This window comes from Mytilus trossulus, chromosome 10, assembly GCF_036588685.1.
Source record: "Mytilus trossulus isolate FHL-02 chromosome 10, PNRI_Mtr1.1.1.hap1, whole genome shotgun sequence".
In the NCBI taxonomy this organism is placed as follows: Eukaryota; Metazoa; Mollusca; class Bivalvia; order Mytilida; family Mytilidae; genus Mytilus; species Mytilus trossulus.
The window spans coordinates 53421024-53435840 of record NC_086382.1 but is presented as its reverse complement, the minus strand read 5'-3'; the positions used below and the strand labels follow the sequence as shown (position 1 = coordinate 53435840).

Below are 14817 nucleotides of genomic sequence, written 5' to 3'. Positions count from 1 at the left end.
GAGGCTGAAGTCTAATGACAAAGAAAAACAAAAAAGATTTGACAAGAACTAATGATTGAAAATCATATTTTAAGTGTATCCTAGATTCCGCACTTTTGCGTCTGTCCCCAAGTCAGAAGCCTCTGTCCTTTTATAGTCTTGTATTAATTTAACTTTTAATTTCTTGTGTACAATTTGGAGTTTATTACCGCGTTCATTATCACTGAACTAGTATATCTTTGTTTAGAGGCCAGCTGAAGAACGCCTCCGTGTTTCTCGTTGCATTAAAGACCTGTTGGTAACCTTCTGCTGTTTTCTGCTCAATGGTCGGGTTGTTGTCTCATTGACACATTCCCCATTTCCATTCTCAATTTTATTATAACAGAAGAATGGTTATTCATCTTGGGTTGGCATCATCTCATTAAAAGAAACCCCTTCATTTTACGTCATGATATCGTCTTCAAGGGTTTCCTTTTTTGTTTTATATTAGTGGGTGTATATACTAGAGGAACAACAGAACTGCAGTTGAGAAGTGCAGATTAGCTTTAGATTAACAATATCATGTGACTAGAAGTCGAACACATCGTTTTGTTCATTGGCACAGCAACAGTATATTGTCTTTGGTCAAACGTCACTCCCCGATCGTCCAAAAAAGTAAAATCATGTTAGGTCTTTTGTTAGCTGTAGCCTGTTACGAAAGCTGATTAATTCTGATATAATTTGACGTTAACTAATTATTCAATAAGTTGGGTTGCTTTTTAAAATTTTAGTAAAAATGGTACCTTTTCATAAAAAAATACTCTTAAACAACCATTTCATAATTTGTTTTCATTGGATAAAGAAAAAAGAAAAGTAAATATTTAATTGATATTTCACTAAATTGTGAAACTCGTGTTATCATTCAACAAACACTAATGAGAAATATATAGGCTGATAAAAGATACATAGACACTGTTAATAAACAATAATGCGTCATTAAGGCAAATATAGATAAAATTGTTTACATAAAATCTCGTGATAATTACACAAATCATGCATATATATACCTTACAACGTGTGTGGTGAAATTAGTTAGGTGACACTCCAGCAAGACGATCCAAGGTAAATTATAATGCTAAAACAAGTATTGCAGCCAGACTTCATCATGAAAAAGAAGTTATTTTCTTTAGGTTTTCTTATTTGACTGGATTTTTTTTTTTGAGGACGGGTTTCAAGAGGAATCCATGTTAAAGTCATAAGAAACCTCAAATTAAAAAAAAATATGTATATGTTTTTTATAACTAAATGGATAGTTTTCATTATACAACTTATGTACAAATACTTTGTTCTGAGGAAAATTCTTTAATTTGTCCACATTTAGAAGAAGTTTACTTATTTTTAATTGCTTGCTTTCTGGAATCAATTCGCCGACATATTTTCCGTATGCAAAGTGACCCGAGCGTTACCCTCCTCGTAAAAATCCGGTGACCACAATACGCATGGATCTGTCTTTAAAATAAACAAATATCTGATTATACATGTTAAACACGTGCTCAATACCCATGCTTTTTCTGATTTGTTTACTATAAGGTGGCAATCGGTAAAATTCGGCTTCAAAACATGGCATTTGATGAGCAGCCATATTTGTTTAATCATAACAAACAGAGAGAAGAAAAATGACGATCATATGATATATTTGCGAAAATAATGATAAAATCGTGCACAGAGGACTAAATTTATGATGTATACATGCCTTAGTTCAAGAATTGGACAAACAGTATTTTTCACCACTCCCTCGTTTCATATGACTTTAAACAGTTGTTATTATAGAAAAACGTAATTTCATTTTCACGGCTGTTATGGTGAATGTAACGATGACCTAAACGAAAACATTTCTCCAATAATGCAGTATACACTTGTCTATTATTTTGATAAATTGAATCAAAGGGTGGTAAGGTCTACATATATTGCTATTTGTTACCAACAAAATAGCATATGTTATCATATATACAACATAAGAAAGCAGATATTTCCTTTTATATTTTTTCCTTTACTTGTCATATTAGTTCAATGACAACTTTAATGTAGGTTTTATCACCCCTTAAATAGTTAAAACGTATCAATTTAGATTTTATTTTAGAATTTTCAGTATTAAGAAAAGTTTCATTATTCAAATGTTTATTTTACATTATAGTATATATATTTTTAGCATATAATATGGTTTTAAATAAAAAAAAATTGTATATAATGTTGTATATTGAATCGTGACACTATAAAAAAAACTATTTACGTACTTACTTAGTAAGTTAAATACCGGATTAATATTTTGTGGGTACGAGATGTTTGGACTCATGATAAGAAAATGATACGTATACTCCTTTGCCCGAAATCGATTGTATATCTGAATATACAATCCAAAGGATGCACTTATGTTTCAGAATTTGAACTTTTACTTTTAATCGGTTAACTATATTATTTTTCATAGCCTATTAAATATGAGTACTGAGGAAACAAAGAAACATCTTTATCCAGAAGTAAACTATGGTTCAACCCAACCGCCACCATACAACCAACCAGTGATCAATCAACCACAGCTTCAGAATAATCCTTTAATGGTCACATCATTTGAAGGACACAGGGAGTGGACTACAGGACTTTGTGACTGTTTAGCTGATCCAGCAACATGTAAGTCATTTAAAGAACGATGACATTGATCAATAACTATAACAAGGAATTACTTATTAAAGGGGCATTAGTCACAAAGTGTTAACAAATAAAACAATGATAATTTTTTGTTGGTTTCAATCATTTATAAAAGCGGAAATGTGTATTTCATATACTGCTGTTACCAGTAAGTGTTGGCTAAATCTTATCAAAATAATCTAAAATAACTCGATGTATTATTTGCCTGTAAGTGAATAATTCAATTCATTTGAATCAGTATTCAATAACTTACTTGTGAAGTTCGACGCATGGCATATGAAGTTACTAAAACAAAATAATGTCAACATTGTAAATGAAACAAGGCAGCCAGTAGGAAGATCATTTTTGACGAGTACAGGTAAAATGAAGACTTGCATATATTTGTTTTAATATTTCAACATATTTTATTAATAATCATGTTTAGGAAAAACCGTTTATATCCATACACACGTTCTTTCTGCACAACTTTTTGGATTTTTGGGTCGTCAATGCTCTTCAAATTCGTACTTGTTTGGCTTGATAAATATTTTGATATGAGCGTCACTTATGAGTCTTGTGTAGACGAAACACGCGTCTGGCATACTTAATTATAATCCTGATACCTTTGATAATTATCTTCTCGTTATGACTATTTTCCGACAAAAGATACTAATTTTGTATGAGGTCATGTGTCCAAAAATCTTATTTTGCATATTCTTTGGATTGTTTCCCTTTATATGAACTAAATTAGTTTACTAGCTTCTGCCATTCAATATGTTCATTTAAAATGCAATTCAAAATTTGATTTAAAATTAAAATCAAAAACAGAAAACAAAAAACAAAAAAACAAACAAATAAATATACTTGGTCTTTCCGTAATCAATATAATATCGTAAGTAATCCGAGTTTTCGTTTATATATACATTTAAAGTTTGTAGAAAAAATATTTTCAAAAAAAAATTGTGCGGTAAAAGCATTTTCTATACACACCAGTAGTGTTTTAAGCAATAGTCATACAATTTTAAGACCTATTTGACCAGAAGCAATGTACAAAAAGTAGGGATAATCCCCCGATGTTAAACTTTGCCGGAGGAGGTCGACCCATAGTTTCTGAATGTTTTATCATTCTATCAATGGATGATTAAATTAATAAAGTTTTATGTTTGATTGATATATAACAGAAAAAAATCACAACGAAAATGCTATTTTTTTTCCAAACTGTATAGTCTAGATATATTCCAGGTTTGCTGACATGCATGTGTCATCCTTGTTCTGTGTGTTACCTTGGGTCACGGATGGGAGAACATTTCTGCATGCCAATGTGCGTTCCTGCCAGTAATATCACACTTCGAAACAAAATAAGAACCGTTGGTGGAATTAGGGTGAGGAAGCATTGTTAATAAAAATACTAAATCGAGTAATATTGATATATACAAGATGATTTATTTGAATATATTTTTAACTAGCTTTACTTACAACTATATTACCTGAGATCTTTTTCTCAAAAATAGTTAAACCATGAATACAGTTTAATTTGGTTAGTATGGGCATTTATTGTGTATGAAATATACAATGGACGTTAAGCAATTAACAATTATTCAACCTTAAACAAAATCACGCTGTTAAGCGTGATTCCTATGTTTAATTCAGATTTAAATATTCAATTGCGGAATGAAGTATGAATGTTTAAGCATTACTTTGAATATTATACAGGTTATATCCGAAAATAAACCACTGTTTCGTATCTTAGACTGATGTTTTTACTTTTCTGTATTTTTTAGTTTTTGTGTGTCATTTATTAATTGTCGAGTCTTCATGTTACAATATAAGCACAAACGTCATGAATCATGAAAGTAAATTATGTTTTTGTGTAGAGGTGTATTATATCAATATATATAGACTCATCACATTTATTTATAACCATACTAATCTCAACCATCAATTTAAATATAAGAAAAGCCGTATGATTGAATTAAATGAGACAACGCTGTAACAGCGACTATGTGACATAGAAGTTATAACTATATGTCACCATGCTACCTTTAATAAAGTCCAGCATTTGCAATGAAAGCATTACAATAAAAAAAAACATAATAGCTTACTGCGTTAATCTAATGACTTTCACGTTCATACTACTTTATTCTAATGTGTTGTTTCATATTATAGGGAACCATGTGCACAGATTGCGTAACAGCTTCATTTTGTGGTCCTTGTTCCACATGCCAGGACCACAGAGAACTTACAAATATGGGTATCAAATAAGACAGGAAAATAGAAAACATCAACAGTGATTACGTGCTATATTTGTCATATATTTCAACATTTTATTCTATGTATCGCATCGAGACAACGATTTATCATTACCATTTTACATGTATGATATATGAAGTCATTTACACATCAAAAGTAATCAACCAAGTGAAAATTGATATGTCCTACTACAGTATGTAGCATATTGTAGCAAACATTAAATTTTCTTTGATATGGTGTGTTGCTATATCTTGGACATGATGGAAGGCAAAGTGTTTAAACGAGCCAACAGAGCAGATCGGTGGATATAATCACTAAATACAACATAACATTGTTTTATAGTTTTTATTATTTTACCTTTCAAATTGCGTCAATTAAAAATACTATATCGTATTTCTTAAAACTTATTCATTAAATCAACTGTAATTTAGCTTTCAATGGTAAACATGACAGATATCACTATTGACTCAGTTGATGCTTATGCTATGATTTTTGTGGGGTTTGCCTTGCTTATTTTCATATTTGTGTGTAGTGTTTTGTTGATATTTAGCTTTATTGGGTTGTTGTTGTTTCCATTTTTTTTTTATTTGTTCTAATTTTTTTAGAATTATCATCTCTAAAGAACTAGAAGATAAGTCGGACTGCTTGGAGTTAATGGATAAATCGTTGAATCAGTAAAAGTAAAATTTATGCTTTCCGTTGGTTTAAATTATGTTTAACTGGAATAACCCTGGTCACTTCTAAAATTACATCGCAATTTACGCATCAACTCAAACTGGATTTGGAAAAAAAACTAAATTTCTTTGACATTTAATTGTGACTTAATAAAGGCAACAGTAGTATACCGCTGTTGAATAGTCATAAATCGATTCAACAAAATTAAATCCGGGTCAAAAACCAAACCCGAGGAAAAAACATTAAGTATAAGAAGAAAACAATTGATCAAAAGAAACACTGAAGTGCAGCAAAAACAAACTCACAAATGCATAAAAACGGACTATTTGATAACAAGTGCCATAATATTCCTGACTTGGCACAGGCCATTTTTAAGAAAAAATGGTGAGTTGAACCTTGTTTAATGGCCAACCAAACCTCCCGCTTGCATGACAGCGTTGAGAAAATACCACTAAAATGCAGTAAATATAAACGCAAGAACAGTCAGGACAGAGAGAATCTTAAATATATAAGATAATAGCACATTATATCAGGTGAACCACAGAATAACAACGAACACTTCCCATGAATATAAACAATTCACCAGACGACCATGTAGTTTAATCATCTGTAATTAAGCTTTCAATAGTAAACATGACGGTTATCACTACTGACTCGGTTGATGCTTATCATATGAGGTTTTGTGGGGTTTGCCGTGCTTGTTTTCATATTTGTGTGTAGTGTTTTGTTGATATTTGTATTAATTGGACTTGTGTTTTTTCTCTCGCTGGTATCTTTTATGCTTCATTAGGTTGTTGTTGTTTCCATTTTTTTATTTGTTCCAATTTTTTAGAATTTATCTCTAAAGAACTAGGAGATTAGTCGGACTGCTTGGAGTTTATGGATAAATCGTTGAATCAGTAAAAGTAAAATTTCTGCTTTCCGTTGGTAAAAATTATGTTTAACTTGAATAACCCTGGTCACTTCTAAAATTACATCGCAATTTACGCATCAACTCAAACTGGACCGAAGTAAAAGCTACAATCATTTTTTTTTATATTTAATTCTGACAAAATAAAGGCAACAGTAGTATACCGCTCTTGAATAGTCATAAATCGATTCAACAAAATCAAGTCCGGGTCAAAAACCAAAACCGAGGGAAACACATTAACTATAAGAAGAAGAAAAATTGATCAAAAGAAACACTGAAGTGCAGCAAAAACAAACTCATAAATGCATAACAACGGACTATTTGATAACAACTGCCATACTATTCCTTACTTGGCACAGGACATTTTAAGAAAAATTGGTGAGTTGAACCTGGTTTTATGGCCAACCAAACCTCCCGCTTGTATGATAGCGTTGAAAAAAATACCGCTAAAATGAAGTTGATATAAACGCCAGAACAGTCAGGACAGAGAAAAACTTAAATATATAAGATAATAGCACATGATATCAGGTGAACCACAGAATAACAACGAACACTTCCCATGAATATAAACAATTCACCAGACGACCATAATAGAATTGTTAATTGCGCGTCACACAAATGTTTCAACGACACAAAAATTAACATATTTTGTGACGTTTATTTCATAACAGGTAAATTTTTAAAGATAGAATCTAAATTTGGGATTGATTTTCTAATGTTGTTATTTTATGTATTTCCTAACCATGAAAGGAAAACAAAAATGGAATAGTGTTTTGCAGCGGTATACTTTTTCTAACCATACCATTTTCTCTTTTAAATATAAAACGGTGTATAAACAAAATAATCCTGTGCATATATAGTTGCTTAAACTAAAACAATATATAGCTTATTAATTACTTTAACTTTAATATACATATAGAAAAATAGAAATAGAATTCAAACCAAAAACGACAAGACATAACACAATATCCAGCAAGACTTACAAAATAAAACCCACCATAACTTAATACATGAATGTTGGATGTATAAATAACCAGACACGTCGTATAGCAATGCAAATTAACACTCGGCAAAATATTCATATTCGGGAATAGTTCACGTTAAGGTATAAGTAGACCAGACGACGAAGATGTAGACCACAATCTTAGACGTGGTAAAAATGTCGTTAGTTAGTTTAGACATAGACGTATCGTATAGATCAACCAATTCGTAACGGTGTCCATAAAATTTACGGAGTGTCATTTATCTTTCCTTCTCATAACTCTGTTGGAGCAGTTTATGAGAAAGGATTACACTACTGTATATGCAGTTGGTTTAGCGCGAATATGTACTAGCATCTACTGAGATATGTTAACACCAAACGATGTTGAGAAGTGAGATATTGATAATGGGGAAGTTGAAATCCTCCCGTTTCTCATATATTTTAGTGTGAAGTCGTCCATCTGTGTCAATATTGAGACAAAGATCAAAGTATGAACCAGTCCTTCTAGTATCAGAAGTATACTTAATTTTAAGTTCACTGGAATATATGAGATGCACGTACTGACTGGAATGTGGGTTATTCAGTGATAGAACATCATCAATATATCTAAAATTTAAATCAGAAAATTTACACTCAAAATTAAGAGAAACAAACGACGCAACGTTAAAATGTAACACACACAGAAACGAACTATAATATAACAATGGCCATATTCCTGACTTGGTAAAGGACATTTTTAAAGGACAAAATGGTGGTTTGAACATGGTTTTGTGGCATGCCAAACCTCGTACTTTTATGGCCATGTGAAATATAATATCAAAATGACAACACAACACCACAGGCCTACACTATAAATAAATTGGAGAACACAATTGACAAAGAATCACACGAACAAAAGTTTGACTGAACGAACTACGTAAAAAAAATCAACGTTTGGTGAGTTGTTGAGTGTTTTACCCACTTAAAATGGTAAGTTATTTTCGTCATGACGTAGTCACTTTTTTGCTTAATCTTACTTAATCGGACACAAAAATAAAGTATATATTGTTATTTGCTATATTTTCTGAACCAATATGACAAAAAGGCTCATTAGGACTTAATATAAGTGACAGTCTCGCTCTTTTTATATTATCCGTAAAATTTACTTCATTCATAAAAAATTATTTTACAAACATAAAAAAGAATTGATTTTCCCCCTTCTTACCTTCTTATAATCAATATTCAATATTATATAATACTCACTTGAATAGAAGATATTAGTTGATAAGAAATCCATAGAAACTGTGACGAATAGTTTTGCGAACAAGTAAGTTTTCTATTTTGTAAGTTTGCTCGTCTAAAAAAGTATATCGGAAGGTACCAAGCTAAGACATTGTGGGAAAATATTCCGTATCAACTTCACACATAATTCATGATGGTCTTGAATTATAGATTGTAGGTACTGACGTTGTTTGTCATCTTATTCATGTCTTACATTGTTCTTTTATTTGTCGCTATATATTATCATCAACCTTTATTTTTTACTCCACTTATGTTGATAACCCTGGTTTTACATCCCACCATTGTGTAACTGTTCTATAATTATATTTGTTTTCTTGTCTTTTTGTTCATGCGCTTTGCCTATATGACATTTTGTTTTCTTTTTTGAAATATTTGGTTGTTTTATTAGTTATTAATTTTGACTGCTGTACCTGTTTTTGTCATTTATACCTATTATATGTATTTTTGTTTTGTCAACACATTGTTGTGAGACAGTAAACAATGAGAGGTTTAACTAGCTATAAATCAAAGTTAAATCCACCATTTTCTTCATTAAGAAATGTATGTATACTCAGGGACGGATAAGTCTTGGAAAAACAAAATACGTGTCTTGCATAAAAACTTTTAATTCTGGTATCTAGAAATAGTTTATTTACAACCGCAGGTCGATGCACCTGCTCTTTAAACCGAGGATATAACCAGCTCAGTAGTCAGCACGGCATGGTCATAATTATGAATTGTCTGTTTACAAAACCGTTCGAAGTACCAAACTTGGGAGTTTTTACCACATGATAAGATGAAACTCCTGGTGGAGATCTTTACACCGAAGGTATCACCTGATAATGTTATAATTATAAATCAACTGTAAACAAACTAAATCATGGATTTTCTACCATAGGAATGGATTACATTACCTGCATTTACCAAAATTTGTGAGAATGTTTGGATCAGCAATCCTCTTCAATTTGGTACATTGTTTTTGCCTTTTTAACCTTTTTTCATTTGAGATTTACTGATCTGTTTTATTTTGACGAATCGCTTGTCTGGCTTACATTTCTTCAATCCTGTGATCTATGATGATTTTTTATATAGAAATGTCTTATTTTGAATCTTTGTGATGTCTCATAATAAATAGTTCAGATTTTCAATGATATATATATCCAATAGATCTACAACTGCATGTAGATGTAATTTACTAGCAGAAATTTCGAGCATTATAATTTACTACTTTCCTAAAGATTGAGTTCATATCACGTAAATTTTTTTCTCTGTTCATCTATTAAAAGAAGCAATGTATTCATACCAAAACTCATTTAGCTTTGGTTTTTTTTTTGTGTTTTACCTATTATCAAGGATTATGTAAGATTTGCATACTAAAATCAAATACTTGCTGTCGATTGGATTACTATATAAATGCATATTCTATTTAAAGAAATTTAAAAACGACAATTAGATCATCACTAGAATATTTTTTTCAGACATGGATTCTAAAGATAACCAGGTCCATCCAAATTCGCAAGACTATAATCAACACCCAAATGCTCCAAGCTATAACCAAGCACCACCGTCTCAGTCTATGCAAAGGTACGATCAAGTACCACCACAACAACAACAACAGTCAACTACTGTTGTTATTGCACAGCCACAACAGCATGGTAACCCACTTTTACTTGTAGACAGACACGGTATCAGGGACTGGTCTACTGGAATATTTGATTGCTGTTCTGATGTCGGCAATTGTATGTAACTTAACATTAAGTTTAAAACAGATATTACAACAATGGAAATTAAAATGTTAGATATCAAAAGCACGAATCAAGCAAGATATTAGTTCTTTTTCCATTGCCAGGCGACTTTAACCAGATTTGGCACCACAATTTAATTTATTTTTATTTCTTATATGATTTGATCTTCGAACATATGTTTTACTCGAGCGCTATAGATAATGAAGACTAAACATGTCTGTCCTACTATATTATCAGGATGTATTTGTGCTATATTAGAATATTGCGATACTTAGTCATTTTGAATTTGAAATTTTGAATCATATAAAACCAGACATTACACATCATGCATTATAAAACCGATTTAAAAAAAAAATAAGTAAAAAGTTAATATAAGATAAATAGAAAGGGATGTGTGATAGACATTATCAATTTTCACATGTTTGACTGGACATGTTTTAATTATGATGATTTTTTTGTTTTTTGTTTTGTTATTTCAGGTTTGTTCACTTTTTGTTGTTGCTCTTGTGCTATGGCATCTTTAGCATCGCGTCTTGGTGAATGTTGTTGTACTATGTGCTGTGTTCCTGCCGCGCCAATAAATATGAGAACCAGAATAAGGACCATGGGTGGAATAAGAGTAAGCTTTGTTTTTTAAAAAATAATTAAACTGGAATTAACTTATACTGACCTCAATTTGCTTACTTTTAATTCATTTTGTCGTTGGGTGATAAGCGTATGATAATTTATATTATTGTTAATTATACTACATCTAATTTTTCTTTATACATATATTAGATTATATTAGATAATGTATTCCTACTATCTGACAAGAAAACATTCAAATTTATTTTGATAAAAGTATTTGTTGATACTAAGTTACATTGATAACAGACGTATCTGCTTTTTTGTAGTAGCTGTACTCGAAAGTTTATTTCGAATCAATATTTTCTTTACTAGTTTTAACAAAATAGTCTATGGTAGTCGGAAAAAGTAAAAAGTTACATAATACATGCATACTTCCTGCATGCATAATATATATGGATTTTAAATTCCAAATATGTTTAGTTATATATGTTTAATTATAACTTATTATCTAAGATACAAAAAAAAATTACGTCATAAAAAGGGTGATTCTTTCAAATATAAACAGTATAAGAGAGACGAAAGATGTCAAATAATATAAAAAGATATTTTTAGGAATAACGGTATAATGTTTTAACCGTTACTTTCAAAGTGCCGAAGAAACCAAAATAACTCAGTTTTTCAAAATTTCATTGACATTCGAAATTGATTACCTACAAAGAAAGTTCAATAACTAAATTAGACATAAAAGACATTTCAGATTACGGGTTACGGGTACTTTCTATGAAAGTCAATTGAAAGCTTAGATTCAATTTCATATGAAACAAGACCTTCGTACCCTTTTAAAATATTTCAGGATATTTGAATTTAAGTTTAAAAAATATATATGATTGTGTATAATCCTCCGTGTCTAGAAAACTATTTGATTTGTATCAAAGATAATTTTATTGTGCATTGCTTATGAATCCATCATATATATACAATCCGAAATATATTGAATGTTAACCTCAAACCGCAAAAAGTGTAGTGAAACTATACAATACTTTCAACAAAGATTAAGCATCAAGTAAACAAATATAACAATATTTAGACAAATAAGAGTAATGCGCTGGAAAAAAAAATCGTTGTGTTTATCATTTTACTGAGATAACTGCCTGTTTTTCAATCAAATTTGAAGAAAAAATGGAAAAAATAGCATATAAAAACCAAATTCGACATTTACAAACCAATTCCTCGTTGACAGTTCACGACAGTCTATTGATTCTTTTTCTTATAACACGTTGATACGACTATGCATAAAACAAATACAATTTAAGTTACAACCAAACAAAGGCAACAGAAGTATACCGCTGTTCAAAACTCATTAATCGATAGAAAAAAACAAAATCGGGGTAACAAACTAAAACTGAGGAAAACGCATAAAATATAAGAGGAGAACAACGACACAATATTACAATGTAACTCACACAGAAACGAACTAAGCATTAGACACAATCCGATGAGAATAACAAATATACCATCAAAACAAAATTCAGGAGTTTGGGATAATCAAAATCATCGTGTGGTGTATGATCACGTTCCCGTTTTCGTCAATTTGAGAGTGATATTTTTATCGACTTGTTTGGTTTTATGAAGTGAATAATGTTTGTTATAAAAAGGACATAGTTCAGGAATCTTTTCTCTAATGATTGGATAGCAAAAATGGAGATATAATTCAAAAGAGATCTGACAGGTTAACCAAAATCATCGTATGGTGTATGATCACGTTATCGTTTTCGTCAATTTGAGAGTGATACTTTTATCGATTTTTTTATTTTATAAAACATAGATCTCTTTTTGCAGTTTAACAAGTGCAGCTACTACTTGATATATACTCATGTAATGCATTTTGTAGGGCGACATGTGTAATGATTGTTTGACAGTTTCGTGCTGTTATATGTGTGCGGCATGTCAACAAGCGAGAGAACTAAAGAATATGGGATTATAAGGAATACTTTAGTGTTGTTTAATAAGCAGAATACTATTGCACTACATTCAAAACTTTAAACTCGTTTATTTGTTGCTTTTATATTTAAATCTTTACCTACATAGATGTCATTTTTGAAACATTTTATTAAAAAGGTATTTTTTGCTAAGCTTTCTTACAATCTTGTGATCAATTTGAAATAAGATAAGATCTGTTATAATTGTCAAAAAAAAATATTTACAAAACACCGAATTCCTGAAAAAATCAAATATTGGACTATATCCGCCAACAGAACATATGGAAAACTCTTGTCATATTCATGACTTGGTACAGAAATATTTAGGGTTTATAGCTGGTTAAAACTCGAAACACAGTTGTTTATCGTTTCCTTCTATTGAAAAATTAAAAACAAACATAACAAACAGAATTGTACAAAATCAAAATCCTGCAACTAAAAAAATGTATATACACATTAAACAACCACAACTAACTTCAGATACACATACTAATAAATCTGACAAGATGCCAACCAAGTAACATTTTTGTAGTTGATATTACATATAGTACAGTAAAACATTTTCATATACATATTCCCGATATAAATGATTAAGAAAATAAAGGCAACAATAGTTTATCGGTGTTCAAAAGTCATAAATCGATTGATAGAAAAAAAAACCCGAGGGAAACACATTAAATATAACTCGACTTGTAGGACAACAGCAAACATATTCCACCACGGACAAACACCACAGAATATTAAAACCAGTGACGTGCTTACGTAATTTACATGCAGTCTCGAACGATATGCAATTATTTTCACAATATAAAACCCTAGACATTGTTTATTCAAAATTGAAGTCAGTTTATTTGCTATAAAAGGCACCATGTAATATGATATACATCAATATAAAAGATGCATGTAGTTCTGTGTTTGTCGTTGGTACATGTCTGTTTTACTTACTTTTGTCTTTTATAAATGAAGGCCATTAGTTTTCTGAGTTTGATTTGCTTAATATTTTTCTTTACCGGGACTTTTTATAGAAGACCACACGATATGGATTTTTCTTATAGTTGAAGGCCGTACGCTTGTCTATAATTGCAAAAATCTAATGAATTTGGAACTCTGGTGAATAGCTCATTGACGAGCTTATCACATCTTATTTTGTTTAATATACAATACATTATCAAATCAAATTTAAGAATATCAACCTTCGTTTTGATCAAATGGGACAGTATACTGTATCGACTAAAACATGTAATAACATTGTATTATCTCCCCTACTTCGTTATTTCTGTACATGTATATTTACCACTTATTGTTTCCAGACTCGTGATCGACAAACGTAACAAGTGCAATACTCGAAGATAAAGGGAAAAAAATTCTTTAATAATTTAATACCACAGTCAATTGAATATCAACTACTTTCAAAAATTGCATGGACAACTAAGTCAAATAAACTCAAAATGCATAAGATGGATAGAGGTGACTTGATCTAAAGGCGTTTGCAGTTCCTATCTAACTAAGGGTTCTCGTCCTATGTTAACTTGTCATGATGGTATTTGTAAAACGTTAGAAATATGACATAAACTCTATCGTTTGAACTATTATATCAAGAACATTTCAATAGGAATAATGTCTTTGAGAGTATTATTCTATTGTGATGTTCGATAGTCGTTTACTAGTTACATTCTGACTAAATTTGAAATGTAATACTTTAAGTTTACTTGAGTATGCAATATAGTTTTATTGATTTTGCTAAAATTAATCGGTTTTTATGACAGCAAATATTTTGCTGTAGTTTAGGCACACAGTCAAATGATTCTA

The 14817-nt window shown here is 30.6% G+C and overlaps 2 protein-coding genes across 3 annotated transcripts; both read left to right on the top strand.

Annotated features, from left to right (window-relative positions):
- The first annotated feature begins 994 nt into the window (after window positions 1-994).
- On the top strand, window positions 995-5283 carry LOC134686345 (placenta-specific gene 8 protein-like). The gene is made up of 4 exons (XM_063546021.1): window positions 995-1080; window positions 2444-2643; window positions 3883-4022; window positions 4807-5283. Exons 2-4 carry the CDS (start codon window positions 2454-2456, stop codon window positions 4900-4902), a joined length of 426 nt encoding a protein of 141 aa, XP_063402091.1. The 5' UTR covers window positions 995-1080; window positions 2444-2453; the 3' UTR covers window positions 4903-5283.
- Window positions 5284-8698: 3415 nt separating this feature from the next.
- On the top strand, window positions 8699-13052 carry LOC134686343 (cornifelin homolog B-like). Of its 2 annotated transcripts, none has more exons than XM_063546020.1 (4): window positions 8699-8763; window positions 10196-10456; window positions 10942-11081; window positions 12921-13052. In XM_063546020.1, the coding sequence occupies exons 2-4, from the start codon at window positions 10198-10200 to the stop codon at window positions 13011-13013; spliced, it is 492 nt and encodes a 163-aa protein (XP_063402090.1). In that variant the 5' UTR covers window positions 8699-8763; window positions 10196-10197; the 3' UTR covers window positions 13014-13052. The 2 variants fall into 2 exon arrangements, with proteins under 2 accessions (XP_063402090.1, XP_063402089.1); XM_063546019.1 differs by lacking the exon at window positions 8699-8763 and adding an exon at window positions 8770-8895.
- The last annotated feature ends 1765 nt before the right edge of the window (window positions 13053-14817 follow it).

Coding starts and splice junctions, on each gene's coding strand:
- LOC134686345 (XM_063546021.1), top strand. CDS start 2,454: ATGAGTACTGAGGAAACAAAGAAACATCTTTATCCAGAAGTAAACTAT. Junction 2,644..3,882: donor TTTAGCTGATCCAGCAACAT/GTAAGTCATTTA, acceptor GATATATTCCAG/GTTTGCTGACATGCATGTGT. Junction 4,023..4,806: donor GAACCGTTGGTGGAATTAGG/GTGAGGAAGCAT, acceptor TTCATATTATAG/GGAACCATGTGCACAGATTG.
- LOC134686343 (XM_063546020.1), top strand. CDS start 10,198: ATGGATTCTAAAGATAACCAGGTCCATCCAAATTCGCAAGACTATAAT. Junction 10,457..10,941: donor CTGTTCTGATGTCGGCAATT/GTATGTAACTTA, acceptor TTGTTATTTCAG/GTTTGTTCACTTTTTGTTGT. Junction 11,082..12,920: donor GGACCATGGGTGGAATAAGA/GTAAGCTTTGTT, acceptor TGCATTTTGTAG/GGCGACATGTGTAATGATTG.